The following is a 16,179-nucleotide window of genomic DNA, read 5'->3' on the forward strand; positions in this document are numbered from 1 at the left end:
ATTGTGTCAGCAGGTGAAGAGGAGTAGTTTTGTTTTAGTTATAGATGTGTCTCCCTGTGTAGTGTGATGTAGGCAGGTAAGATGATTGTTTTGCTTGTCTGCATTCATGGAGAAATAATTGCAAATGCACCATTTTCTTCCCTGTGTCCAAATTTGCTTCTCCTTTCCCAGCCAGAAGCTGTTTTTTTGGCAGCCTGCCTTCCTGCAGTGCTGGCTACCTTGTATGCTTACTGCCTATTTTATTTGAGATGGCAGGAACCTCATCAAAATCAATGGAGGAAGGTGAAGCTTTTTCACAGGAAACTGCAGACAACATTAATCTGAACAGATTGTTTTATTGATCAGGACTTTGTACAGTTTCTGTATCACTTGCTGGGATTGGGGACTGCAAGCCCAGCTCTCCCATCTCTCTTCCTCACTGTCCAGTGAGAGAAGCAGTGCTGAGCTGTCCATATCAAACAGATTTGGCCTTGCAATACCTTCTGCCATTACTCAGTGCAGCCAAATGAGCCTCCTCCTTTCCCATTTGTCTTCCTGCAGGGAGTGCTGCCACAAGTCCAACCACTCCTCCAACTTCTCTAAAGCCTGACACAGCACCAGCTGCTGCTCCCACTGTGCCCACCTCAAGTCAGCCTCCAGCAGGGAGTGGAGCAGCTGTTTTTTCCTTCATGCCCTCAGCTGTGAAGACTCCTGGCTCCACAGGCAGTGATCCTCCAGCATATTCCTTTGCCACTGATGCCTCCAAGCAAGCCCAGACTCCTGCTCTAACTGGAGCAGCAACATTCTCCTTCTCCTCTGCTTCTTCCAAGGCATCTGTGACTCCTGCTTCTGTAGGCAGCACTACCACAGCTCCTGCCACCTCTTTTCCTTTTGGGTCCATGAACTTTAAGCCAGCTGCAGACAGCTCATCTGGGCCATTGCTCTCCACAGCTCCTGCTGCACAGAAGTCATCCTTTGCACCTTCAGCTTCTTCAGTCAAAGTGAACCTCAATGAGAAGTAAATAGATTCAGCAGTGAATGCAGGGGTTGGATACATGTTAAATTGCTGCAGGCATGGATAATGTGTGGTAGTTCTGAAGATGGTGTCTGCCTTTTTGCCCTTACAGAAGTTCCCCACATTCCCAGGAAAGCACTGAGGAAGCCCCTCTTTATCCAAGAGTGTTGTGGCTGTGGAAACCCTCAGTGCTTCCCATACCAGAGGTTTTGTTCATGGGTACTAGTCAAGGGACAGTGCCAAAAATTTAAACTGATAAATTGCTAGAGACTTGGGTGGGGGTGGGTTATATCTTTGTTTCATAGGCATCAAACAGTGGTTCTGTGCTTTGGTTTGATGCAAATCATGGCTAAGGACTGCTGGAAATCCCTTCTGTCTGGGACTGTTTTAGTGGGCTGGTGATAGCACAAGGTTCTCTGACAGTTTATTGAAGGTTCCTTACCCCCAGCCTGAGAGCAAGCTGGAGCCACAGCTGATGGATTGCTTTGCCACTCTGTTCAGCAGAGAAGGTGCCAGACCTTTTGGTTCTGTTCTTAAATGGACACTTGCTCACTGAGCAGAGGATCTGGAATCTTCAAAGCTTGTTCATGCTGACTGAAAAAAACTAATATTGATTAGAAACTTTGCAAAAAGGGTTTGAGTGTTCTCAGATGTCATATACTCACTCTTTCCTCCAACTCCTGAGACTGACTTGCTCTTTTATTTTTAGAAAAAGTGGTTTAAAACACAGAGCTATGTTAATTGGAGCTGCTTTTTAAAGAGAAGAACTTTCATGTAAATGCAGCATAAGAAGTTTATGATGGTTTAAATGATTATTTTTGAATTAGAGAAATCTTTTCTACACCACAATCTGATGGGAGCTCTTAGGACTTTTTATATTTTGTGTATAAAGCAAATGATACACCAGTGAATTGGCTGAATATTTAAATTGGCTGCCTTGAGGAGCTGAGTTTGCAAATGAATAGAAATTCATATTTTCTTGCAGAATTTCTGTTTGAACCTTACTCTGAGATGAGCACTGAAGGGCAGCTCAGATTTGCTATAGGTGGAACGAAATGATGAGGTGCATTTGAAGCAGGGTAGTGTTTTTTGCTGGCATTTAGCTTTTGCTCATGGGAGGATCTAAGACAGAAGTCCTTGTGGTTCCATGGATTCAGAAATTATCCTGAATGGCTCCTTCCCACTATCTCCAGAAGCTACACTCGTGATTTTGCATCTGGAGCTTGAGTAGCTGCTGATCCCAGGGGTGTTCATTCATTTATTCATTCATTCACTCATTCATTTATTCATTCTGTTGCAGGTTCAGTGCTGTAGACACCTCTTCTCCTTCAAGCAGCAGTGGGCAAAGCACCTCCACAATGTTTTCCTTCTCGAGCAGTTCCAAAACTGCTCCTGGAGGTGCTCTGAGCCAGTCCATGCCTGCTGCAGCCCCTCCTACCACACCACTGAAGACTTCATCCCCTGTGCCTGCCACAGGTAGGAGTCTGATCCCTGTTGTTGGGACTAATGCATTATGAAAAACATTCTAAAAGTTTTAGGACACAGGGAGCTTCATTTGGTTTCTTGCTTGTTTTTCCTGTTGTTTTTCCTGCTCCAGAGGCCCTCTCTGATTGGCACACCATCATGATGTGAATCACTTTGTCTTGAAACTGAGCATTTTTTCCATTTGTGCTCTATTTCTCAGAGAGCCACATGTGAAATAATTATATTCAGCTGCTTAAGTTTGCCCAGAAGTTCTGGCATTTTCAGTGTTCTCAGTGGTTCTGGGCAGCCACACAAATCAGTGCCTTACCTTCCATCTGCATTGACCAAAGTAGTCACAAGAGAAGTTGAATGGAAGTGAAAAGGCACCTGAGGAAGGTTCTTGCACTGGGGCCCATAGCACTACTGCTTTTGGGTTTGGTAGTGGTGATTGTTTCTGATCACAGCCTGTTTCCTCAAGCTTTATATAAATTACTGCTGTAATTTATCATTTACTGTTGTTCTTATTAAATTCATCAATTACTGTTGTTCTTATTAAATTCCAGTGGCACGTCCTGCTCAAAATACTCCTTCAACTCCCTTGGTACAGAAGACACCCAAAATCACCCCATCACCAGCAAAGCCAAGCTCTGCTCAGGTAACAGGAACTTGGCTGGGTTCTTTGGAGGGTGAATGTTTTTCATGGCCCATGAATGACTTAGAATTCCTTGGACTGAATGAGTGTTCTTAGGTGAAAGAGTTACCTAGTTCTGATTTTGAAACAGTAGCAAATCTGTGGTTCTAAACAATGTTCTCTGCATGTCTTTAGAGAGCTGTATTTTGACCTGTGTTATAATCAGGGTGTCTGAATGGAGTTTCTAACACCAGGCTTTTTTAAAATATTCTAAACTCCCTGTTGCAATGGATATATCCTTCATTTTGGTTTTGTCTTTTTTTTCCTCCAGGGCAAATCAGCACTCCCCAGCACAGCTTTAGAGAAACAGACTCACCAGTGGAAGGAGTCAGACCCTGTCATAGCAGGAATCAGGGAGGAGGTGAGATTTCCAAGCACTTCAGTTCAGCTGTGTTCTGATGGTATCTGTAAGTAGTTTAGGAACCAGAATGGAATGTTTTCCTAAGATGATCAGCCTGGTTTGTAGTTGTTATTTGTGTGTCCTGTTCAGTAATCTTCAGTCACTGTGTTGAGAAGATGGAGCATTCTTTCCTGTTAATGTTCAAGAAGAATTTCCTGCTTTGGCTGCAAAGTGACCAATGTTTACGGTGTAGTTGAGGCATGATCCAAGAGCTGAGACATTTTTTCCAGAGCCTGCTGTGTTTTCAGTGGCTGCCCTTTCTTCCACTTGGCCTTGCAGATTGCCCATTTCCAAAAGGAGATGGAGGAGCTGAAGGCCAGGACTTCCAAAGCCTGTTTCCAGGTTGGAACTCCAGAGGAAATGAAGGTGCTGCGAACTGAGTCAGAGGATCTTCACACCTTCCTCTTGGAAATTAAAGAGACAACAGAGGTGAGCAGGCTATCTTCAAACTGTGAACCAGCAGAGACTGTTCCTCACCTGATGTTCCTCATTAACCTGCTGCAGCTGAACTGTAGATGGAATATCTGACTCTGCTGTGTTAATGAGGGGGTGGCATTTGCCTTTGTGCTTTCAGGCAGATGCTTGCAGAAGCCCTTCTGCTAGAAATGGAAGTAGAAGATGTTACCTTGAACCTTGTCCCATCTATTTCACTTTGCAGTCACTTCATGGAGATATCAGTATTCTGAAGACAACCCTGCTGGAGGGATTTGCAGGGGTAGAAGAGGCCAAAGAACAGAATGAGCAGAATCGTAGCTCGGGGTATTTACACTTGCTTTATAAGAAACCTTTGGATCCCAAGAGTGAAGCACAGCTTCAGGTATGAATCATGTCAGCCAACTTCTGATAGAGAGCTTTAAATAAAATAAAACTTATGCTTGTGTGTGCAAGTGCTCAGCATTGTTGTTCTGCCCTAAGTATTTGCTGTTTCAGTAAATAGTCTAGTAAATGTGTGGTGAGCTTTGGTTTCCATAAGATTGCAAGAGATGCTGGAAATCCTCTCCTGAAGCTCCTCTCTGTTGTTGCCATTTGCAGTGATGATTCAAAACTCCTTCTGAAGGGGATGTAGTTCACCTGAGATCCATGTCTATTTTAATCTTAGAATGTGGCTCTTGACATCCTGTTCCTTCTCAGCCTGTAGTGTTTGCTCAGGGATTTAGTTAAAAGAATGTTGGGTTTTTTCCTACACTTTATAGAAGAGTTCTTGGAATTATTTTTATCTTCAGCAAGTGCCTTATGGAACAATTTGAAGATTTATTATGACTTACAGAATTGTGTGGTTAATTTCATGGATGGTGGAGCATAAAGCTTAATGATATTCTGAAAGCTGGGGCACAAAGGAAAATAACCAGCAGTACATAAAGAGGCTTTCAAAGACAAGAAAGAAAGTAGGGGTGAAGCACTTTTTGTTACAGCTCTGGTGATGAAGGCTATTTAACCCTAAGCAAAATAGAGTGAATGTGCCCTACAAATGATACTTGGTCTTTTATACACTGATAAGTTCCCCTCAAGAGGTTTGACTGGCAGGTTGAAGGCATAATTGAATGTCATCTTTGTGGCATTAGGTATCAAGACCATGCATGCAGTTACTAGAAATCAGCTGACACAAAGTAATTTCTTTTAGGTCTGATCTCTAATCTTCACCTGGATTCTGTTGATTGATTCACAGCATTAGTTGCATGCCTGCTTTGATGTCCAGCGTGTCTGTGACATTTACAGCTTATGCTTGAGACTTCAGAGAGATGATAATCTTGAAGTATGCATTTCACTGTGTAGAGAAAGGAGCATGAGGGAAGAAGAACACAGTGGGGGAGAAGTGCAAGTGTATTTGAATGGAATGAGACAGCTTTTGGGTCAACTTTGTGGAAGTTTGCTTTGAGAAAGCTGTGTGCTGACTCTGAAATTTTGCTCAGTCTACATCATCCCCATTCTCCTGGGTGAGGAAGGCTCCCTTAGGCACCTTTGTGTCTTAGTTTTCAATGAAGTTTTCAAGACCCTGAGACTTTTCTGATGTCTAGCTCTACCAGTTTGGTATCCAGAGAGTTGCTGCCACGTAGGTGCTGAGGAAAGGAAAGCTGGGCTTGGCAGTATTTAACACTAAGCCCACAGCAGAACTGTGTTTGCTTTCAGGTTGGAGAGGTCCCACTAGAATTCCATGCTGTATCTTGAAAGCATTTGCAGTGGAATTCTTCTCAAGCTGTGTTCCTTGGCTGCTTCGTCGTATTTAGGTGAACATTCTGTTGAGATGAGTTGAAACCAGCTGTAGTTCCCATTTCCATTTTACTAGATTGGAGTCCAAGCCAGGGCCGTGCCATGCCAGGCAGGAGGGATCACAGGAATGAGACTGAGCTCTGGGTTTGTTTAGGGAGCAGAGCTTGGGGCTGGAGGTCTCTGGCATAGCTGATGCAGTTGTGCAGCTGTGTGGTCATGGATAAATCACTTTACTCTCTGTCCTTGCTTTTTTTTTTTTTTTTTAATTGTCCTACCTATAAAAGTCAAATAAATTCTTTGCCTTAATGTGGGAGGTGTGAGCATTTGTGAGTGCTTTCATGAATCATAGTCTGTGAATGCTAATATTCTAGAGCCCTGTGAGCAGCCTGCAAAGCTTTGATCACTTATAATTGTTAGAAGTTTCAGTGTTGTAAGATGGGACCAAATGACTCATGCTCTGGAAGTGGCATTTGAAATAAGGATTGTTTTGTATAATGCCTGGTGTTTGTAAAATCCTTTTTGTAAAAACCTGACAGTGTTTTGCAAATATTATGGACAGTATTTCTCTTAGTTGAGAGCTGAGGTGAAATGTCCAGGGCAAACCCTGGACAGTGTGTACCCTATTGATTGTTACATAAATTTTCACCATGTTGGGTTCTGTTCTGCTGGCAAAACTTTCCAGGCAGAAATACAGGCAAGTGCTCTATGGCTTGGATTGAATGAGCCCAAAGAGTCTTCATCTTCTTCAGCTGAAACTGGGATTTCTGAAATGAATGTAAAACTCCCTTTATTTTGCATGGCAGGAAATCCGGCGCTTGCACCAGTACGTGAAGTTTGCTGTTCAGGATGTGAACGACGTCCTGGATTTGGAGTGGGACCGGCACCTGGAGCAGAAGAGAAAGCAGAAGTAAGTAATTGAAACTGGAGTACAGAACTACATCTGTGAATTGGGAATTAGCCTATAATCAATAGACAAAGACTTTTTTTCGTTTAAAAGTGTCTTTTTTTTTTTTTTTTTTTTTTTTTTTTTGAGGGGTCTGGGAGTAAAGCTTGTCTCAGACACCTAATGGGAGCCATAGGTTCAGACTCTCTGGCTTCATACATGTTACAGGCTTGTTGTGTCTCTGTGCACAGTTCAAATAGTGCTTAGAGAAAAACACTGTAAGCTTTGCAGAAATTCATTGATGGCAGCTAATGAAACCTTTCTAATAGATAAAAAATCTTAAAGCAAATGAGCTAAATAAGTAAACTGGCAGCACATTCAAAGGAGAAATCTGTATTTGAAATGAGCTGAACTGCTTTGGTGGTTGACCTTAAGTTTCAGTAGCCAGAACCACTAAACCATTGGTGTTTTCTTGCCTGCCTGTGACCCAGATGCACAGAATGGTCCTTATCCCTGTCTCTTGATCTGATCTCTGCAGGCGTCTGATAGTCCCTGAGCGAGAGACTTTGTTCAACACCCTGGCAAATAACCGGGAAATCATCAACCAGCAGAGGAAGAGACTGAACCACCTGGTGAACAGCCTGCAGCAGCTGCGCCTCTACAACCAGACATCTCAGTGGAGTGTTCCCAGTGATGCACCTCTGAACAGTGCTCAGAGGTGTGTGAAACATCAATTCCTCCCTCTCTCTTACCCCAGCAATGTGCAGGGGTCCATCCTCTAGAGAATGATGTGTTGTGGGCATGGTATGGGAGGACAGGACGTTCTAAAGATTATACTAAACCATGCCCACGTAATACAGAAGTTCATTGGTTGGATTCTTGGGCACTGATGCTTAGCAGAAATTTCCCCTAAAAGTTTAAAGAGTTTTTTTAGTAAATGGGGTAATAGAGGCTCCAGGCTGAGATACTGCTGGTTGTCTGTCTGACTTCAGGGGAAGAAGTAAATGGCTATTGAAGTTTCCAAAATAGTTAAAGGTGCATCACGCGGTATCTAGAGGAGCCAGTTGTTCTTCCAGATATGCCAGTGGTTCTAGTGGCTACTTTGGCCTGATTTTGTTCCTGCTTTGGTTGGCTTCTTTCTGCTGCTGCTGTTTTTTCACTGCTCTGCCTTGTCCCAGTTTTGACAGTGACCTTGAAAGCCTGCGCAACGATTTGATGAAAACTACTTTGAAATCACATGCCAAACCTCTGCCCAAAGCACCTGGTAATTTATTCTTTCTTCCTGCCATAAATGTGAATTATCTTTTTTTTTTTTCTTTTTTTTTTTTTTTACTTGCAGTTTGACTGTAGACTAATAACTGCCTCCCATTTTCCAGCTAAGTTATCCCCAGTGAAGCAGGCACAGTTGAGGAATTTTCTAGCCAAGAGGAAAACTCCACCAATTAGGTCTACAGCTCCAGGTAAACCTTTAGTGACTATAGAAGTCTGGTAAGATTTCTGGGAGGGTGACTTACTTGCTGTGGAACTGAGAACATGAGATTAGCTTTTGACTATTCAACCCTTACTTCTTTCCTGTTCTCCCATCTGTTCTCAGGAGGACTTGCCTTCACTTGCTGTCTGGTTGAAGGCTGCCTTTCCAGGCAGTTAAGAAGTCAAATCCTATCAACGCATTAATAAAACAAGCCAATAAGAGACCATCCTAAAATAGGGTGCATTTGTCATGTTACACTGGATGGTTCCTTCAACTTAATACTGAATTTTGGTTTTGATGTTGCAGCAAATTTGTCCCGATCTGCCTTCTTGTCCACAAGATATTATGAAGATTTGGATGAAGTCAGCTCAACATCCTCAGTCTCCCAGTCACTGGAGAATGATGATTCCCAAGCAGTGGAGCAGGAAGAAGAGGCTGCCCCAGTCCAAGTCCCTCGTCATGCTCCTGTGGTCCGAACTCCCTCAATCCAGCCTGGTTTGATGGCTCAGTCTCCATCCTTTGGGAAACAGCAGCTCTCCCTGGGTACTTTGTGTGAGTTGTGTTTGCAGTGTCTCTTCTCAATGTGGTCTTTGGGTAGCTTTAACTACTGTATTATCCATTGCCAGTGCTTCAGGCCCTGGAGAAATGAGATTGCAGGATACAGATTTACTTTGCCAGGTTCCCAGTAACAGAGTGGCTTTGTAACCTCATGAACTGGAGCTAAAGGCACTAAAACACCTTGACTCACTGATTGTGTTTTTGTGACAGCCTGGTTCTTTCAAATTGCAGCAGCCTAAAATACTGCCCAAAGACTAAGAAACTGAGTAATACTGCATCTGTGGCCAAGGTTAAGAGTTCTGAGCCCATCAAGTCTCAGTAAGGGCTGCATTTGCATACACTCAGTTTTCCTTGTGCAAGAGAGTTTTTTTTTAATCTCTGCAGCCAGAGAGAAAAATAAGGTGTCAGCAGAAGTGTCTGTTACAGCAAACTGGAAGTCTTCTAATGCATTGAAATGACATCTCTTGAGACTTACTGAATTCCTTGGGATATACCAAAATCTGCCAGGGACAGATTGTGTTGATTGTTTGAATGGCCTGCACATGAGTCCTGTCAGATGGAAGCTGTGTACTTGGAAGAACTGCAGTTCAGCAAAGGCTTTCAAAGACTTCCTGATTTATAGAGAAGCATTGAACTAATACTTTTGTTAATTTGTTTTTTTTTTAGTGCCTACATCTTCAACCAGAATCATCCCACAAGGGGCAGACAGTACAATGCTTGCAACAAAGACTGTGAAACATGGAGCCCCTGCTCCCACTGTCACTGTTCCAGCACCACAGGCAGCAGCTGCTGCTGCAGCTCTGCAGAGGCAGATGGCTGCTAACCAGTCCCCAGGTAAAAGGATGGCTAATTGCCCAAGTGACCTCTGAGCAGCTGAATGGGGCTTTCACAGGGGTTTAGTGCTCTCAGAGGAGATCATCAAACAAAATGTGGCACACATCTGTAGTTGTTGCACTTCTGAGCTATCCAGTGTTCCTTTGTCTTCCTTTTTCCTGTAAGCTGCTAGTACAAAATACCTGAGAAACTCCCATTTCTTTTAACAGAAGATGTTTCAATGTTGGTGAGAGAGTTCATAATAATTCAATTTGGTCAGCAAGCAAAAAATGTACCAACTATATAGATTGCTGCCCACTTCTTTTGTCCTTAATGAAATCTGAGGTTCCGAATGTTTCAGGCCAGGTACACTATATATGTTCTAGAATCTTTCATGGATCATTTTGGAATTATTCAGGCTGTACTGAATGAAATTAAATGCTTAATACGGAGATTTTCTTTACATCTGGTTTTTTTCCCCTCCCTTTTTTTCTGTTCCTTAAAGCTGTGAGCACCTCCTTGACTGAATCAACTCTGAAGAACGTTCCTCAGGTGGTGAATGTTCGAGAACTCAAGTCTGGTACCCTGACCCCAGCAGTCTCTGCAGTAATAGGGTGAGTGCTGCCCTTCTTTCTGGTGGCCTTTGGTAGCATTTGCATTGGAGCACATCTGCCAGTGGGGAGCAGTAGCAGTGTTTTACTGAGTCTCTCTGTGTAAGACCTAAAATGAGTGCATTTTAGATTGGATTTGTGGATTGAAAGAAAGATCTTCCCAGGTCATTCAAGGAATTGCTAATGGCTTGTCCTGAACAAATGATGAGACCAGTATTAACCTCCTTCTCCATTTGTCTGTGAAATGCATTTATGTGCATCCTCTCCTTTTGGGATTCAGTGGTTTTACTGCTAATATGAAATTTGGTCCTGGTATCTCTCAAATCACTACCTCTGTTCTGCCTTTTTCAGTGGGGGAATTGCAGCCCTCTGTCACTGAGTGTGGTCTGTGACTTCAGCCTGTCCAGATGCTTTCCTTCTACTTTGTCATCCTTTGCTGAGAGAACTTTCTCTGGAGTTATGCCTTTTCTGTCAGTTCCCAGAGTCACCCCTGAAGGGAGGGAGAACTGTGTTCTGGCTTTTCTGGAAGCTTGTATCAAATGTTTTGACATCAGAATTTTGACTGAAGGGTTGGGTGTCACTGAGGGTCAGTCATTTTGGAATCTTACAGAGCTGCAGGGCTCTTCCTCAGGAGTAAACTAGGAACATTGACTTCTGGTATTTAACCTTGAATTTTTTACCATTTCTTGGAGTTAGCTGTAACACTTTGCTTCCCTACTCTGCTTCCTGCAGACAACAGCCAGCTCAGCTCATTCCAGAGATTTCTGCCTTATCACCAAGCTCTGTCACCAGCCTAGGACGAGGCTTTTGCCCTGTCATTGTAATGACCTTGGAAATGTCTTTGCTTGAAATTCCTGCTGTTGCTTAAGACCAGGGCAGTGCATGGCCAGTTCTGGGCTGGGGAGGCAAGGGCAGCACTGAGAAGTCTGTACAAAGCTGGGCTTACTGCATGAAGAGGGATAAATTCACCACATACCTGATTATATATGGAGTTGCAAATGCTTTATCCATATAACTGTGAGCTGTATGTGCTCCTGGAACAATTGCTGTTCTTGCATCACCACTGGTTTTCACACATTTGTGTGTACTCTTCACTGTCAAAGAAAAAAGGTGGAATTCCTTTGATTCAGCTTTTTAAAAAGGGAGCAGTCTCACAGTGGTGGTACTCAACTGGACACCTTGACATTTGCTTCATGGTTTCTTTTGCATTTTGAGAAATAGCTTGGGTGCTTTTTACTATTTCGTTTCTTCCTAAAAGTGATAAACTGGATTGGGGAAGGGAATTGCTACAACTTTTGAAAATCAAATTTGCAGACAGCTCTACTTGGGAATTTTTTGGCTAAAAGTAGTGTTGTGACCAGGAAGAGTTTTCCATCCTCTATTTCATCAGAACTATGATGAAAAAAAGTAGAAAGTACTGACTGTGCACAGAGAGGGTTGTGAGTGAGCAAAATGTAATGAGATTGGTTTTCACTTGAACTGTAGTTAAAGACCTGCCTTACTTTCAAGTAGTTTTAGACTGGCAGTATTGATTGATCTCTCTAATTTATAGAGTACCAGCCAGCTTGATATCTTGGAGGCTTTCTACAGTTTTACTTTATAGCTGACCTCATAAAAATGTACTTTCTAAAAATTCTACCCAAATGAACCGTGCTTGCCAGTCAGATTCAGCACTAAAATGAAGAGCATTCACCCAGCAAAGTTAATTCGCCAGTTTTTGCAACTTCAGACATCCTGGCTCTCTTTTGCTGCCACAGCACACTCTTTGGTTGGTAAGCAGGAATGACTTTTCAGTTGTTATTTGTTCAGTGGGCTGTGACTGGGTGTGTTGGTGGTCCCAGTCCAGTTTCTAATACATAGTGTCAATGGAAAAAAAAAAATCATTTCTCTACAACTGAAGTCAAACCCAGCATTTTATTTTCATAGCATTGTTAAGTGATCTTGAGATCAAGTCCCACCCTCTCATGAATTTCACAGACTTTCTGTCATTTTCTTTTTTGTTCAGTATAAGCTTGAAATCTACAGCTGCACCATCCCACCACCAACTTTTTCCAGTGTTAATCTTGAAGTTTTCATTGTTTGTTGTACTTCTGCTTTGGGCAGAGGGCAAATCCAGGCCAGGCAATGTAGAGAGAGTACTCATGGCTGGAAGGATGGAAGGACTTTCTAGTAAAGCAAAGCTGTTTAAGGCACAAAACCATATCCAAGACCAAATGTCCATGCAAAATGTGTCGTATCAGTGTCCTCTTCCTTTAGAATATGATAGAAAATTCCTGTGAATTGGCCTGCAGCTGACCAAAGAGTAAATGCAGTTTGGGAATCCTTTAGCAGACAGACAGGATGCCCAAGTTTGCTCACTGTCTGGGATTTGCAGCCTCAGCCAGAGATTGGTTATTGCCTTAGGGAACTTCTGGTGTGAGTCAAGATGGAAACAACCTGCCTGGGTAAGAAAGCTGGGCTTTGCCACCAAGAGAATGCAATCATGGTTGAATGTACACTTCTGAAATCTTCTGGCAGTGAAGCTCCTGAACCTGGTGGGCCACAGATTTGAGATGCTAAAACTGGTTGGCTGTTGCCAAGTTGCACTGATGTGATTTGTTAGTGCCCCACAGTGCCAAGGTCAGATCCTGCAGCCTGTGAGATGCTGCCATTCTGCAACAGTTGTCTGGGGTTTTTTATTTCATGGTCAAAAATACCAAACTTACAATGTAGAATACAGGTTAATTTTATCATAGTTCTTTCCATGACTTTGTCAATGTTTATAGTACACTTCAAAGACAGGAAATGCTCCCTCCACCCCCTCCCAATTTGCCTCCTTACTCAGCATTTCTAAGCATTGTGTGTACGTGTCTGGACTCCACATTGTGAAGGAAGCTGCTTAAATTTGTTATCCACTAGGCATAAAATTGTAATCCCCTTACCTGCTGATTTTTCATCAACTCCCTGTGAAATAGAAAGCCCTGACTCTCTTCAGAGACAAGAGTGTCTGGAGAAGACTTGATCGTTTCAGTCTAGAGGTTTAAACACATTTGCAGACTTCCTTTGTTAAATGTGGCTGATTCATTTAAGAGGTTTATTCTCTAATCAGATTTGTTCTTTTGGAGTTGTGTGTGGAATCTTTAATAGTGGCTCTTGTTCAAGGCTTCTGGGAGCTGTGCTTTCTGAGAGGAGAGGAAATCCTCTTTCAGACTAGTTATTCATATAATTGTTTAATTTTTCTTTTTAAGATCATCTGTACCTCACTCTGCAGCCCAGGCAGTCCATCAAGTTTTGGCAACTGTTGCTACAAATCAAGCCAAACAGGTATTTTGATACAGAACCCTTTCCCTGTGGAATACTTATCTGAGCATGCTCAGCAGAGTTTGGGGGTTTAATTTTCATAGCTTGCCCTGCATTCTTGACAAACCATTTCTGTATCTGTGACCTTGACAGCGTGATGCCAGGCATGTCTATGTTATGTCTTGCCTTTTCTCACTTCTGGAGACATGCAGCTTTCTAATGGCCACAGCCTTGCTGCAGTGATGGCTGCAGCTAACAGCAAGGGAAGCTGTATTGGGTAGCTACAACTAAATTTCACACCAAAAAAAAGAAAGTTTCAGGGAAGAGAGTTCTTTATTACCCTGTTATTCTACTGAAAATATTGCTTAATAGTTGACAAGCTGCTGAGTTTTGTATCTGTGCATCAAAAAAACCCAATGCAGAAGTCTTTGTCCTCTGCAATATTGAGCTGCTGCCCACGGAGGCTTGCTGACTTGTTGAAAAGGCTGAGGTCTGACCCTGTATTTAAGTGTCAAGACATAATGGGCCCAAGAGTGCAGAGCTCTTCTAAGTGCTGCAGCCACCCACCTCTGTTTTATTCTCAAGTCACTGCATGACACTGATAATAGCAAACCAAAGTCAGAAGGACCTTTGTTAATGGACACACTGCACTGACCTGAAGTGGTGCTGTGTTTTTAGACACCTCTGACAAGCTCAATGAAGAGCCAGACTCCACCTTCCTCTGTGTGTGCACCCTCTCCTATGGCATCCACAGCTGCTCCAACATCATCTGGCAAGATCTCAGGTAAGTTGTGCTTCTCTTGTGGAGATGGAAATAAGGCCTGGATGTCTCTTGCAAGTGTACACAGTCCAGAGAATGCCTCCACTGAGAGGTTGCTGTGCCAGTCCTGAGGGGGAGAATTTATAAAACAAAGGTGCAGAAGTGCAAGAGAGTGTTTTTCTATATTCCCTGTGTTTTGTCTGTTCCTGCATCTAGAATTTAGTGGCACAATTCCTTGTTCAGAGTGCACTCAGGCCTTGTAACTCTTATCAGGAAATGCTGAAAGCACATCTTCCACAAGGCTGCTGTGGTTTAGCAGCAAATTAAAAGCAGCTCCTTTGTTTTTAAAACATTAAAATCCTACTGATTTTAAACATTTTAAATGTGATTATTTGATTTTTAGACATACAGCTTGATCTAATTCCTGTGCAGGATCTGTTGAGCACTGAGCTGTAGGACCAACTTCAGAGCCAGCTCAGACACAGCATCAGTCTCATGGAGTTGGGAAGCTCCTGAAGAAAGGAATGCTCAGTTCACAACTGAACAGGGAAAGGGGAAGCATTAGGGGAAGGAAGCAATTGATTTTTAATGTGTATTAGATAATAATGTTGGCATTGGACATGGTTTTATAAGCCTCTTGCATAAATGTCTGAAATCCATCTCTGTTGGTCTTTTGCCTTTAATCCGTGGATGTAGGTTGCCTCTTAGCCAGGGGTAAGAAGCAGTAAAAATAGCTAGGAATCATATTTGACTTGGCAAATGCTTCTTAAATTTTGGTTTATTGAAAATGTCAGCTCCTGAATTTGATAGCACTTCCTTTTTATTAGAAATGTATTAAATTATAGATTGTATGTGCAAGCTAATCCCTGCTTTTCTAATAGATAGATGAGAGGGTGCTTTATTTGTTTTAATTTGTAAATTTATTTTAAAAGTATATTTATTTGTTGTTCTTGTAACTTACAGGACAAGGGGCAGTAAAAGCAGTTACAGCTGTTTCTTCTACTGTGACATCAGTGCAAGCAACAACTTCACAGCTTAACAAAACGTCCTTGTTTTCTTCTGCAGGGTCTGTATGAGCATTCAGATTTCTTTGTAGTTGACATTACATTTGAGTATTGGCTGGTACAGCAGGTGTTGCCTACAAGCTGTGCAGTACTGTAAAATGGCACCTGCAGATGTTGGACTGGGAGGGCAGGGGTTGTACCAGAGTCCTTTGAAGACCTTGTTTGTGGAAGCCTGAGTGAGGTCTGAAGGTCTGTGAGACTGGCACAATATCATGTTGCTGTGAGATTTTTCAGTGTATAACTAATCAAGAGTAAAGGATGACTGGCTTGCTTTTGGGGTTTGTCTACAGTGTTGAGCAAGTTCCCTGCTAGGACTTGAGATATGTACTGATGGTCACACTCCCTGAATTACTTATTTATTTTAATGCAGCAGAACAAATTTTGTGTTTTGGCTTGGAAAAGTAATCAGTTCATGAAGGTGACAAGAGGGGCCCCAAGCCATCTGGTGATATCTGTTACATAACAATAACACAAAGCAAGGCACATGTTGTGAACATACAGTTACTTTGAAGTCTCTCTTATGGAATGGTATTTCAGGGATGGCAAAAATGTTTACTTGATTATATCTTATGTCTAGGGGAGAGGGATAATTCCTTAGGAATGATTGTTTGAAATTCTGCATGTTTACTGGTCTAACACTCAAGTGAATTTCTCTAAGAAGTTGGCAACATTAAGTATTTCAGAATACACACACATTCAAATGGCTGGTTTCTTTTAGTCTCACCCATTTCTCTGCACGTTTTTAAGTGGATGCTACCCAAATGCTTTGCTGGGCTCTTCAGAGGGCTAAAAGAGTCCTTTTGAGTGATGGAAATTCAGATTCAAAAAGCAAACAACCCTGCCTTTGTCCCATGTGCAGTGCCTCAGTGTGTAAACCATATGCTAAATGCAGTGCTGTTGTCAGTGATGTCTTAGTCCCACGGCCTGACTTCTATATCAGCAGCTGGTCTTTGAGACTCAGAGAAAGCTTAAAAAGCCTCAGG

General features: G+C 42.5%; 1 protein-coding gene across 3 annotated transcripts in view; it reads left to right on the top strand.

Annotated features, from left to right (window-relative positions):
• The window catches only part of NUP214 (nucleoporin 214), a 39,575-nt gene that overhangs the window by 8,061 nt on the left and 15,335 nt on the right, over positions 1-16,179 (top strand). For 2 of the 3 annotated variants that reach the window (XM_064393285.1, XM_064393286.1), the window contains exons 12-27: positions 541-997; positions 2,295-2,470; positions 3,022-3,113; positions 3,421-3,510; positions 3,829-3,978; positions 4,208-4,366; positions 6,561-6,664; positions 7,179-7,358; positions 7,819-7,904; positions 8,017-8,100; positions 8,418-8,663; positions 9,336-9,503; positions 9,988-10,096; positions 13,321-13,396; positions 14,051-14,156; positions 15,096-15,198. In XM_064393285.1, coding sequence (XP_064249355.1) covers positions 541-997; positions 2,295-2,470; positions 3,022-3,113; positions 3,421-3,510; positions 3,829-3,978; positions 4,208-4,366; positions 6,561-6,664; positions 7,179-7,358; positions 7,819-7,904; positions 8,017-8,100; positions 8,418-8,663; positions 9,336-9,503; positions 9,988-10,096; positions 13,321-13,396; positions 14,051-14,156; positions 15,096-15,198 — 2,386 coding nt within the window. The remainder of the gene's footprint in view (positions 1-540; positions 998-2,294; positions 2,471-3,021; positions 3,114-3,420; positions 3,511-3,828; positions 3,979-4,207; positions 4,367-6,560; positions 6,665-7,178; positions 7,359-7,818; positions 7,905-8,016; positions 8,101-8,417; positions 8,664-9,335; positions 9,504-9,987; positions 10,097-13,320; positions 13,397-14,050; positions 14,157-15,095; positions 15,199-16,179) is intronic. The other variant, XM_064393287.1, reaches the window with a different exon arrangement.

The sequence above is a fragment of the Passer domesticus genome, chromosome 18, assembly GCF_036417665.1.
Source record: "Passer domesticus isolate bPasDom1 chromosome 18, bPasDom1.hap1, whole genome shotgun sequence".
Lineage (NCBI taxonomy): Eukaryota > Metazoa > Chordata > Aves > Passeriformes > Passeridae > Passer > Passer domesticus.